General features: G+C 35.4%; 1 protein-coding gene across 6 annotated transcripts in view; it reads left to right on the top strand.

Moving 5' to 3' along the window:
- The window catches only part of TTC17 (tetratricopeptide repeat domain 17), a 116,418-nt gene that overhangs the window by 15,171 nt on the left and 88,131 nt on the right, over positions 1 to 13,116 (top strand). For 5 of the 6 annotated variants that reach the window (XM_044919476.1, XM_044919475.1, XM_044919473.1 and 2 more), the window contains exons 2-5: positions 6,336 to 6,425; positions 11,208 to 11,377; positions 12,030 to 12,141; positions 12,389 to 12,520. In XM_044919476.1, the coding sequence (XP_044775411.1) occupies positions 6,336 to 6,425; positions 11,208 to 11,377; positions 12,030 to 12,141; positions 12,389 to 12,520 (504 nt within the window). The remainder of the gene's footprint in view (positions 1 to 6,335; positions 6,426 to 11,207; positions 11,378 to 12,029; positions 12,142 to 12,388; positions 12,521 to 13,116) is intronic. The other variant, XM_044919474.1, reaches the window with a different exon arrangement.

Raw genomic sequence — 13,116 nt, 5'->3', positions numbered from 1 at the left:
AAACCACCATTCATAAAATTGTGATGTAAACTATCAGATGGATTTAAAGTGAGGCAATGAGGAAGATTTTTTTGTAAGTGCACCAAAGAAGAAATACCTATGGCCAATAAAGAGATTAAAATGTATTCACCCTTTTCCCTGTGTTCTTAAGAGTGTGTAGAAACTCAGTGACTGTTAGGAATTTAAGTTGATTCAGCTATTCTGGAGAAAAACTAGCAAAAAATATAAATTTAAAAGTGCAGTCCCTTTAACCTAGCAGTTCCTTTTTTAGGAAGAAAATAATTAGGCAGCAATCAAAAAAATTTATAAGGATACTCATCTCAATATTGTTAAAAAGGGAGAATAACTAAAAGCCCATATTTTAATTAGTGGGAAACTGGATAAATAACTTTAATATAATATTAACTAAATAGGATGATGTAGATCTATATTCCTGAGGAAGAAATCTGATAAAATTTAAGAAAGAGTGAAGAAGGGAAGGATACAATATAGTAAATATGATCCTGTTTTTGTAAAAATATTTATCTACCTAGCTCTGTGTGCGTGTGTGCGCGCGCATGCGTGCGTGCGTGCGTTGAGGTTATCCTGACATAGTTATCTGACAACAGGTATCTCGGAAGGTGACATTTCCAGTAACTTTAATTTTCTTTATATTATCCATAATATGTTTGTTTTTCAATAACATACATATTTAGCTTATGATCAGAAAAGAGATTTTTTTTTTTCAGTTGAACTTTGTTAGAATTAAGTGGCATAAGGACAGGAGAGCTAATTTTGCCCATGATACAATGAGCAACCTAACTGCTCAGAAATAAATAGCCACTGCTAATTGGAACCTTGGTTTAATTTGACAAATTGACAGTTTGAAAAGAAGCTTTTAGCTGCAGCTTTGGAAAGAGTCCCTACCTAGAATGAGTACAAATTTATCTGGGCAAATTGGAAGAATGATCATTTCATTCATTTGAACATTAGATTACTTCAGTGGTGCATGAGACTGGTAAAAATGTGATGCTTTTATGGTAATGTTAAATCTTTTATGGAGGTAGGATATGAAGAGTATAAGTTTAGAAGTCATCAGGTTGGGTCCCCTCAGTTTATAGATGAGGAAATAGAAGCCTATGCAGGGAAAGTGATTTGCTTTAGGTCACACAGCTAGTCATAGACCTGTCAAGGACTTATTTTGTCATGATTCCTGGAGGCCTAGCCATAGGCCTCCTTTACAGATAGTCATCACTGAATGATAATGCCGGTGGAGATGGATTCTCTAACAGATGTGACATCAGACAACTTCATCAAGCAATCAACAGTGTATTAAGTGTCTGACATGTACCTGAAAGCCTATTAAGTACTGGAAGTAGAAAGATGAATACAAAAAAAATTTTTTTGGAGAGACAGACATACAATAATTAAACAATATAATAAACACTATTAAAGAAGCATGTGAAGAGTACCGTGTGAGCTCAGGAGAAGGATGGCTTCACAAGAGAAATGTCATTTGAGCCTAGTCATTTGGCTTTCACCAAAAGCATAAGGTTATGTTCCAAGTAGGAGTTCCAAGTAGGAGTGTTCCAAGTAGGAAAATTAGCATGTGCAAAGGGAGAGAAAGTCTGAAAAGAGCCACAAGAGTAAGAGGATACCCTAGGCAGAGGGCTTAAGAAAATTCAGCAGATGTTTAGAAATAGCATCAAGACTTCTATATTGAAAATTTTTATTGGAATATTTGAACAAATTCTAAGTGTTGCAGATACAGTTTGATCCATGGCTGAAACAGTATAACCATGATAGGTTTGTTCTCTGTCTTCATTTCTCCATTTCTTTAACCCCATACTCAGGCCCCTGTGAATACAAGATGACTGGTCCCCATAACTCAAACAGAAGTTCTAGATTACAGTCTCTTTAGTGCCAACTGACCACTTGGTTGATGTCCCTTCTCAGAGATAATCACCATGACCAAGGGAAAGGAATTCACTGGGATTAGGACTTCCCATGTGGGGAAAGATGCTTCCAGCCGAGCAAGGCAGGTGTTTTTTCCACAAGAAGGGAATTGCAGATACTAGATAGCAAACACTAGAAATACCCACTAAGTGGGATCACTTAAAGTAGAGGTAAAATCTTCATTGCTTTGAAGATTTTTATTTATGTTTTCCATCATACTGTCTCAGTAAATAATCCAAAATTCTGAATAAAAGATTTAAAATATTCCATCCCTAGTTTCTAATTAAAGGGAATTTTTTAAAAATGGGTACGGCATAATATAAGATTTCAGTAATGCTGCTCTCGTGTACTCATTTGAATACCATCAAAAAGTAAGAGGTAAGAATGTTCAGCATATGTGAAGAATAAGTTGCATATGAGAGCTGGAATTAATATTATAATGGAAATGATCAATTTCCTGTCATAAAGGACCAGTGGAAAGTGATGGACTCACTCATGCTTTTGTAGAACTCAAAAATGTTTATACCCTTAGACTGGTTATTTTAAGTTTAAAATGTTCACCCTTTATTTGATTTGACAGTGAAGTAATTATCCTTATATAGTGACATTCCCCTGTTACCATGTGAATTTATTGAATTCACAGAGGTAGGGCTCCAGATTAGAAATGTAGATATTAATGATAAAGACAGCAGCAAATTTTGAAATATATGAAAATGAACTTGATATGAGTAAGATATTTACTGCTGTTATATATAATTGGACACATTACTTATATAATGTATTCAAAGAAAATTGAAATTGAATTGAGAACTCTTAGAGAATGAATCATTCTGTATAATACAGTTTCATATAGCTAATTTCCAAATATTTGGTCAGCTTTACCCTTCAGTATAAACTTTGCTCTAAAATATATTTCATAATTTTTCACCATCCTCAGTAGAACAAATTGAAAATAATTCCTTTTTCTTTATGATTCAGGTCATTACAAGTATCATTTATTATGCTGTGAAGTAACAGACGTTTGTAGGGTTGCTTGTCCCTTGTGAAAAAGCCATAAGGTGCTTTGAGGTCTTATGTATACGTCATGTCCTTTTTAACCTACCACTCTAATTCCTGTCACTTTTTGCTCCTGGGCTTATAGCAGCCTCTTCTAAATGCTAAAGATTTTGAAGGCATTCACATTGTGTATAAAATTGGAGTACATAGGCCTCAAATATTGACATAGTGGGCCTGGTTTATAGAGGCTTAATAAACCTTCATTGGCTGAATGGATGTTGTAGTCTTTACAGGCATACTCTCTTTTGTAACCTAAGGAGGGGAGGTATTCAAAAGGAGAGAAATTCAAGCCGATTGGCATTTGCCAAAGATAATTATAAAGTCTTAACTTGTAAGAACTTGAGGTTACCTCAATAAAAAATACATGTCAGGCTATAAATCTGCAACCAGCCTTTGTCTGGCAAAGATCCATGCCATTTGCTGCCATGTCTAAAAGAGAAGCACAGCTGTCAGTGGGCTCACTTCCTTCCTTCTGCTAATAATTTTACCTTTATACCTCCTCTAGCTTTTATATCTTTGTTGAACTTAAAGCTTCAAGGAAATGAAAAGTACTTCCTCACAATTGAATGTTGGCCAATCCCATGCAATTTAAATATGAGAAAGCCCTGATTAGCTAGTATCCTTTTAATCTAAAACTAAGAGTGTGCTTTCAGTATTTCTTCAGTGTAAATCTTCATTTATCTCATTCTTTCATTCCTTTTGCAGTTCTCCAAATATCAGGTGAACAGATTGTTTAGGTATTTTGGAATTAGAATGTCATATTCCCTCATTCCTCCCCCATCTTGTTGGGTTTTTTTGTTTTGTTTTTTTTTTCCCCTAAAAACTTCATTTAAAAATCCTTATAGAGTTATGTACTAAATAGTTACCTCTTAAAGTTCTGGACAAAGTAGCAAAGTAAGCAGACTTTCTTTGGCATCTTTATGAAAAGTTCTTTTGTAATCTGGCCACTGGCTGTAGCTTTTACATTTTCTTCTATAAAAATTATGGTGTGCTGTAATTTATTACATTGTTGTAAAAAAGATCGATGGGCTTTGGAGTTAAATCAGTCCATATTCAATCCATTATAGTCCCTTTCCCTGCCCTACATGCATTTGACTGTTGGGCATATGTTCAAATACTATGAAAAGAAAAGTTTCATAGCATTTGAAAATTTTCTGTTTCTTATTGAGATAAACCTAGCATTTTGCTTGTAGGCTTTTGCTAGCTTTGATTGTTTGGTAGAGGAGATTTACAGCTCAGGTGGTCAAGTACTATAGGCTTTGCTTTTGTATTTTTAATGCCTTTTAAATTCAGAGTCCAGTTTTGATATAGATTCCAATATAGTGGGAAGGCCAAGGGAAGCAGTGAAGGGATCTCATCTTAAAAGCAAGACCATGGGCGATGATAAATATTCACAACTATACAGTAATAATTAGGTAGTTCAGATAATTGCAGTAAAAGTATGGAAGTTACTCTGGATTAGCATCTCTTTTTCCTCTGGTGTCTCTGAGATGGTAGAATGAGCAAAGGCAGATGAGTTTTATCTGTAGTCACTTAACATTGTCCAATTTAATGCATATTATTAAAGCAACTGTCCAACTTTATTTCATGTTTTTATTTCTTCTCTTTAAAATCTTTCTTTTAATAGACTCTTTTATCACCAAGATCTATGCAAGCCTACCTTCTGCACTTAAAAGGCTAGCTCTAGGGGCACGTGGGTGGCTCAGTTGGTTAAGCCAGGTCATAATCTCAGGGTCATGAGATTGAGCCCTGGGTAGGGCTCTGTGCTCAGCATGGAGTCTGCTGGAGATTCTCTCTCGCCCTCTGCCCCTCCCCCGACTCACCCACGCATGCTCGCTCTTTCTCTCTCTCTCAAAAAATAAATAAAATCTTTAAAAAAAAAAGCTAGCTCTCAATTTGATTAATTGAGTTGATACCAGTTTCTTAGAGGTTACAAAAAGATAGTTTTTCCTCAAAGTGGAACTTCCTGAAGGGCTGGTATATAATTTGACAGCTCCAGTCTAGCACCATGGGATGCAGGAACTTTATCTCATCCCTTAGGTACCAAGGCCACTGTCAGAGTTTTCTGAAATTCGAAAAACATGTGTGTATGTCCACGTGTGTGTTGTTTGTTCTTTATTATAAATGTATTATGTCTACATTATAAACAGTTTAAAAATATACAACTATATAGACGTGAGTGTGCCTCTCTTCCTAATCCCTCTTCCCAAAAGAAACCACTATAAAGTTACTTAGTTTTGTGCATATAGAGACATGTTTATATCTATATCTATAAATATATATATGTAATTTCTTAAACAAAATATCATAGTATACTTACTATTCTTTATTTTTAGTTAATTATACATTGTGAACATCCTTCCATGACAGTAGATCTAGTCTTTCTATATCCATTTTAGATAGTGGATTTCCCTATTCCCTTATTTTTTATTTTTAGTACGTTCCACACCCAGTTGAGCCCAATGCAGGGCTTGAATTCATGACCCTGAGATAATGACCCTGAGCTGAGAATAAAAGTTGACGCTTAACCAACTGAGCCACCCAAGCGCCCCTCCCTATTCCCTTATTTATGGACTTAGGTTGTGTTTAATTTTTTTTGCAGCTAAAAGTGTTGTAGTAAGCATCCTTGTGTTTATTTTTGCCTACTTGTTTAAGAATGTCTGTAGGATAGTTTCCTAGAGTTAATATTGCCATATCAAAAGGTATGCACTTTTAACATTTTGATACATGTTGTCAAATGACCCTCTAGACAAGAACAAATTTATAAGCCTGCTACTAGCATATGAGGGTTCATTTTTCCTACATCTTCAACAACATAGTCACCCGTTTATGATCCAGAGAACATGAGTTGTAAATAATAAATCTCAAGATTATTTTATATTAACTTTGATTTATGGCTTCCACAAATAGCTTTCAAAAATAGGTGCTTTTAGTATTTTCCTTTTATCACTCTAAACCTGTTCAGATATGGAATGTTCTGTCAAGACAAGACAATTCCTTTTTTATTATTATAGGTGTGAATTACTTTTTAAGGAATTTACTTTATCATTTGTTGCCAAATACTTCTTGAATATTTCTTATATGACTGACCAAGTTAGAATATTAGCTTCAAAACTTACTCTTTAATGTTGGAATTCAAGGGGCAGCTATTGAACATGTCATTCTCTTTGCTGAAATTTATGTGCGATCGCTTTTGAAATACCCCTTGAGTTTTACTGAGCTCCTAATACTGATTATAATGGTGGTTGAACAGTAATTTAAAGCACATTAAAGGAAACTTTATGAATCCAAACAAATGTTGATGAAATCTGAGCTTTATTTATTGCTTGCTTGCTTCCTTGCAGGTGGATTCACCAATGAACTTGAAGCATCCCCATGACTTAGTCATATTAATGAGACAAGAAACAACAGTTAACTACCTCAAAGAATTGGAGGTGAGGCAATGGGAATGTGATACGCAGCTGAAACTTGTTGCATTTCACAGGAGCTGTTGTATTCAAAGAAAAATGAAAGCTCATTATTTCTTAAGCCCGATTCTTCTCAGTTTCATATATACTTTTAATCACATTTTTAAAAGTAACAGCTAATTGGAATGACATTTGAGCAATAGTAAGAGAAACAGACTAACCTGGGTTTTGCCTGATTCTTGACTGACTATATCCTTGAACAGGGATTCCATGTGTAAGTTTTTCCATCAAGTATGAAAAGGAATAATCTCTCTGCATATGCTTAGAAGGAGAGTTTGGGTAAAATACAAAAAGGAAAAATGGTTTCAGTACTCTATAAAAAATGTATTTTTTTATTAATTCCCAAGTAGGGTCTTGTTATTGTGTGTTTTTGATGATGAGGCGAAAGCATTAATCACTTTGCACTTTGAAAACTTGAAATCTATTCGTACTAATAAAGTGCGACCTTTTTGTTTCTATCACTGATTTCCATAAACTGATTTTGCTTAATAACAAACAACATCAGTTATCTGAAAAAGTAGGAATAAGACAATAGGTGTATTTATACTGCTTCATGCTTGGAAGCTTTATCTGTTTTTATTTAAACACAGTGTTCAAAGAATGCAGTGGTGCAGAAAATAGATTTTATTTTCAGATGCATATACACATTGTATATGTTTATTGCCGTTCTTTTTTTAAGAGGCAGTATTATATAATATAAAGAGACTTAAATGAGAGTATGTGAAGGAGGAAAATGCCATTCACCATGTCAATGAAAACAAAAATGAAAAACGTTGATTCCATCAGTTTTTGATTAAGGTAGTGGGGACTCTGGGGTAAAGGTACAGGCTGCAGATATGTATTTGTTAGACATTGAAATACAGACTTAAGGCCATGAAACTAAGTAATACCATTTATCTACAAAGTCATGACAACGAGATGGACTTCTTAAAGTACCAGAAGACAGTGCAGGAGTAGCCTCAGAGTGCTAAGGGAAAATCAGTCAAACTAGAATTTTATGTTCCTGTAAGCCGTCATTCAAGAGTGAGGGCAAAACAAAGATGTTTTCTGACAAAGAGTTTACTTACTGCAGACTCTCACTTTTAAAAAAAATCGAAGATGTACTTCTACAAGAAGAAAAGTAAACCCAGTAGATATGCATAGGATGTATAATGATGAGTAAAAATACTGATGAAGAAGTTGCTAAACTTATTTATTTATTTTTTGCACTTTGAAAGGTAAAGCTAGGTAAAAATAATACATAGTTGGGTTGAAGCATGTTCAGTGATTAGGTAAAGCCCGTTAGACTCTTCTGTCATGTTTAGGAGAAGGTAGAACTAACTGAATAAATTAAAATCCTGTTAGAAAATTTATGGGCAAACATACTAAAAATTTAAGAGTATTGCTACCTTTCAAGTAGTATTTTCAGTATAATTGATTTCCTTTGTCATTCTCTCTATATTTTTTTTATGTATTTAAAAAATGAAAGGGGTCTACAGGTTTCATTAGACTGCCAAAGAAGTCTGTGACACGAAAGAGCTAAGAACCCCTGGATCCTGCTATCAATATTCAGGAAATACAGAAGACAAAGAAAGGGACTCATTAAATGAACCTAGGAGATACAGTCAGCAAAATCCTGTAGAGTGGCAGACTCTGCAGAACAAATGACACAACTTGTTTAACAAATAAATTACAAGGATTAAAACTATAGATTACATTTCTGTTATTCTAGTGCTTGCCCTTACCTTATTACTTTGTTAAGTTTTTCATCAGTAAATATTTTATTTATGACATTCAGATAGGGAAGGATTCCTTAAATAACGTAGAAATCACAATTAAGAAAACAACTGATAGTTTTGACCATCTTAAGACTAAAAGCTTCTCTTTAGCAAGTGACACCATGAACAAAATTAAAACATAAGCTATAAGCTGGGAGAAGATATTTGCAGTACCTATAACTGATAAGGAATGAGTTTACAGAATCACTCTTCATAAATTTCTACAAATCAATAAAAAAAAAACGGGGGAAAAATAGGCAGACTTGGAAGGTCAAGTTACAAAATATCTCATAAACATATGAAAATATGTTCAGTCACATTAATGATTGCATTAGTTAAGATGGCTACATTTTGTAGTGGATGACAACTTTTGCATTGGCAACAAACAGTCCCAAAAATCTCAGTGCTGTTTCATGGAGGAAGGTGGAGGCTCAAGGAAGAGTAACCAAACATACAAGCCTGTTTAAAGTTTCTACTTAGAAGTGACATCATTTCTACTCACATTCCATCGTCCAGATCAAGTCACATGGGCAAGCCTGACGTCATAGGGCAGTATATATAGTATAGCCTACCTACAGGAAAAGAGTCAGGAGGGAATGAGTAAGTGGAAACAGATCATTTAGTAACATCCCAGTAATCTTCATGGCTTAAAACAATAAGGTCATATTAAATATCACTCTGGTCCAAATGCCAGAACCCAGGCTGACAGAACAGCCACTGTCTGGCATATTGCCATTCTGAGTACCTGAGGGAAAAGAAAGAGCACAGTAAAGCATACACTGGCTCTAAAAAATGTTTCCCTTGAGAGGATTCAATGGCACGTCTTATGTTAAATTTGTCAAAGTAAGTCATACTGGCCACATCTGAGTTAAGCAGAACAGTGATGTGTTGACTCCTTTGTAAGGAGTTGCAGCAGATTCATTAATAGTAATACAGTCTACCCCAATAATCATAACATTTAATGCCCATCAAATTGACATAAACTAAAAATGTGATGATGGTAGGTTTGTGGGGATATGGGTATTATGATAATCTGTTGGTAGAATCCTAGTGGTTATAACAACTTTAAAAAACAGATTGACAGTGTCTAAATCAGAAAATGTGCATCCCATATGACCCCTGCATCCCATATTTTTACCCCTTCTGGGTCTTTTACACATGTGCACAAGGAGGCTTTTATAAGACTATCACAGCATTTTTGGGGCACCTGGGTGGCTCAGTTGGTTAAGTGACTGCCTTCAGCTCGGGTCATGATCCTGGAGTCCCTGGATTGAGTCCCGCATCGGGCTCCCTGCTCGGCAGGGAGTCTGCTTCTTCCTCTGACCCTAACCCCTCTCGTGTGCTCTCTCTCATTCTCTCTCTCTCAAATAAATAAATAAAATCTTTAAAAAAAAAAAAAGAATATCACAGCATTTTTTTTTTTTTAAGATTTATTTATTTGACAGAGGGAGACACAGCGAGAGAGGGAACACAAGCAGGCGGATTGGGAGAGGGAGAAGCAGGCTTCCTGCTGAGCAGGGAGCCCGATGCGGGGCTGGATCCCAGAACCCTGGGATCATGGGCTGAGCTGAAGGCAGACGCTTAACGACTGAGCCACCCAGGCGCCCCTATCACAGCATTTTTAATAGCAAAAAGATAAACAACCTAAAGGTTTATAGAAAAATGGATAAATACATTTTTATACATCTGTTAAAATGAAAAATTTAGAGCTATACTGATCACTGTAGATAAATACTAAAAACAAAGTTAAAAAATAAGTTGTAAAATGATATAGGATGATACTGTTTACATAAAGTTTTTAAGCTTGGAAAGCAATGCTAGATGTTGATTTGGGACATATATATGGATATATATGCATATATATATATAATATTTTAAGAGAATAAGAGTAATATAGTAATATTTTATAAAGATATACACAGAAGTGATACATCAAACAAATTCAGGATAGTGGTAACTTTGGGAAGGGAGAGGGATTTTGAAGGCAGTAAAAAAAGGGTTCGACTACCTTATTTTTCCTTTTTAAAAAATCTGAAATGAGTATGGCAAATGTTATCATATGGTAGATGTGGGTGGGTGGTGGAAACTTAGGTTTTTATGTAATTCCTCTATATGTTTGAAGAAAAAAAATTGTGAGTAGCAGGAATTCACCTGGCATACAGGGCATTAGGGGAAATTATTCCAGTCCACAGTATCAACATGCTGGATGTCTTGAAGGGCTGAAATATGATGTGTGGACAATTCAAGGTAGTTTTAATTGCTGAGCCATTCTGTTCCAGGGAAGTTAAGTTGATAGATGCAGTTTATAGGTAGTCAGAGATCCTATTATGAAGGTATTCAGCTGCCATTATCATAAATGTCATATACTGTTACTTTCTATATATGGACACTTGTTTAGAGAAGCTTATTTATTATCAACTAATTAATTCCCCCCTTATCCACAGTTTTGCGTTCTGTGGTTTCAGTAACCCATGGGTCAACTGTGGTCCAGAAGCAGATAATCCTCCTCCTGACCTATCGTCAGAAGGTCAATAATAGTCTAACACTATGTCACAATGCCTACGTCATTCACTTCATTTCATCTTATCATGTAGGCATTTTATTATATCACATTATCACAAGAAGGATAAGTACAGTAAGATATTTTGAGAGAGAGACCACATTCACATAACTTTTATTACAGTATAATGTAATTGTTCTATTTTATAATTAGTTATTGTTAATCTCTTACTGTGCTTAATTTATAAATTAAACTTCATTATAGGTATGTATGTATAGGAAAAAATACAATATATATAGGGTTTGGTACTATCCATGGTTTCGGGCATCCACTGGGAGTCTTGGAAGATACCCTTACAGATAAGGGGGGACTACTTTGTTCAGAATCCTTGTCTTCCTTCACATAGAGGATTTTAAATTCTCCTTTCTCTTATGTAGTATCTAGACTGAGATATTAGAAAAATCCATTGTGTTCTCATTATCTTCTCAACAGAAGCAATTAGTTGCTCAAAAAATTCATATAGAAGAGAATGAGGACAGAGATACAGGACTGGAACAGAGACATAATAAAGAAGATCCAGACTGCATCAAAGCCAAAGTGCCCTTAGGGGACCTGGATCTGTATGATGGCACATACATAACTTTGGAAAGCAAAGACATCAGGTAAAGAAATTCTCTTTCCAGAAATAAAATTAACGTTTTCTTGAATAGACCTTTCTCAAATCAATAAGAAATTATTTATCTAGTGAGGATAAGCTCCAATCACACATGAGTTTATCGAAATTTGAAAGTTCAAAATACACTACACATAGAATTCTTAAATATCAATTAAAAATACTTAATACCACAGAAGATTGAACAATTTATAGTAAAAGAAATACAAATGGCCAATAAACATGTGGAAAACCTCTCTCTCAGTAATGATCAAATTAGTACAAAATAAACCATTTAGATAGTTTTCACCTATCAAATGGGGAAAAATATTTAAAAATCAGTAACTGGTAAAAATGTGGAGAGGCTGTCAACAGAAGTGTAAATTGGTTTAACATTTCTGGGAAGAATATTAAAAAAATTTTTAAAAAGCTCATAATCGTAACGTTCTTTGGTCTACCTACTATTTTCTGTCTCTTGATTTATCTCCTTTAAGTTAAACTCCTAAAATACTGCCTCCCAACAGTTGCTGCATGAAAAAGGTTGAATGATGACTAATACTGGTTGTAAAGATGAGATGCTATGAGAATATAGTTCAGTTAGGGAAAAACTAGACATTTTTTCACCTTTCATTCATTTATTGCTCCCGGCTTCTTGATTTTAGCCCTGAAGATTATATAGACACAGAATCTCCTGTCCCTCCGGACCCTGAGCAACCTGATTGTACCAAAATTCTAGAACTTCCATATAGTATACATGCTTTTCAACACCTGCGAGTAAGTAGAGAGATTTGGGATTTTTTTTTTCCATTTTTTCTGTAATTTAGTCTCTTGCTTATAAATATTTTTTCTTCTCCCCTTCCAAACAGCTTTATAATTTTACAAACATCTCCTATTTCTTAAAACTCCTTTAAAATAAGTGCTATAAGGTACTGAGTTACTTGTGAGCTTTTATCTTGTGATCTCTTTTTTCTGTGTATGTGGTTTTGTTTTGTTTTTTCAGTTTTTTTCTTCTTCTCTTCAGGGTGTACAAGAGAGAGTTAATCTTTCTGCACCTCTATTACCTAAAGAAGATCCAGTCTTCACATATTTATCTAAACGACTAGGAAGAAGTATAGATGATATAGGTCACCTCATTCATGAAGGCCTGCAGAAGGTAAGTCATCAGTGATTGAAAGAGCTGGAGACTCGGTGCACAAAAGATCTTTTTTTCTCAGAAAATAACCTGTCTAGATTGTTTTTGTCTAGAGAATGATTTTTATGATTACATTAATGTAAACTATGTAGTTCAAAGCTAGGGAGAAACATTGGTAGTCTAGTCCTCTCTACCAGGAAGGGATGCCAAAGGTTTATTTAAACTAATTCATGAAGGGCGCCGGGGTGGCTTAGTCGTTAAGTGTCTGCCTTCGGCTCAGGTCATGATCCCAGGGTCCTGGGATCGAGTCCCACATCGGGCTCCCTGCTCGGCGGGAAGCCTGCTTCTCCCACTCCCCCTGCTTATGTTCCCTCTCTTGCTGTGTCTCTGTCGTCAAATAAATAAATAAAAATGGGTACTCAAGGGGCTCCTGGGTGGCTCAGTCGTTAAGCGTCTGCCTTCGGCTCAGGTCATGATCCCAGGGTCCTGGGATCCAGCCCCGCATAGGGCTCCCTGCTCAGTGGGAAGCCTGCTTCTCCCTCTCCCACTCCCGCTGCTTGTGTTCCCTCTCTCGCTGTGTCTCTCTCTGTCAAATGAATAAATAAAAAAATCTTTAA

The sequence above is a fragment of the Neomonachus schauinslandi genome, chromosome 11 (genome assembly GCF_002201575.2).
Source record: "Neomonachus schauinslandi chromosome 11, ASM220157v2, whole genome shotgun sequence".
Taxonomy (NCBI): domain Eukaryota; kingdom Metazoa; phylum Chordata; class Mammalia; order Carnivora; family Phocidae; genus Neomonachus; species Neomonachus schauinslandi.
The sequence above is the reverse complement of the archived record's forward strand: the minus strand, read 5'-3'. Positions and strand labels throughout refer to the sequence as shown.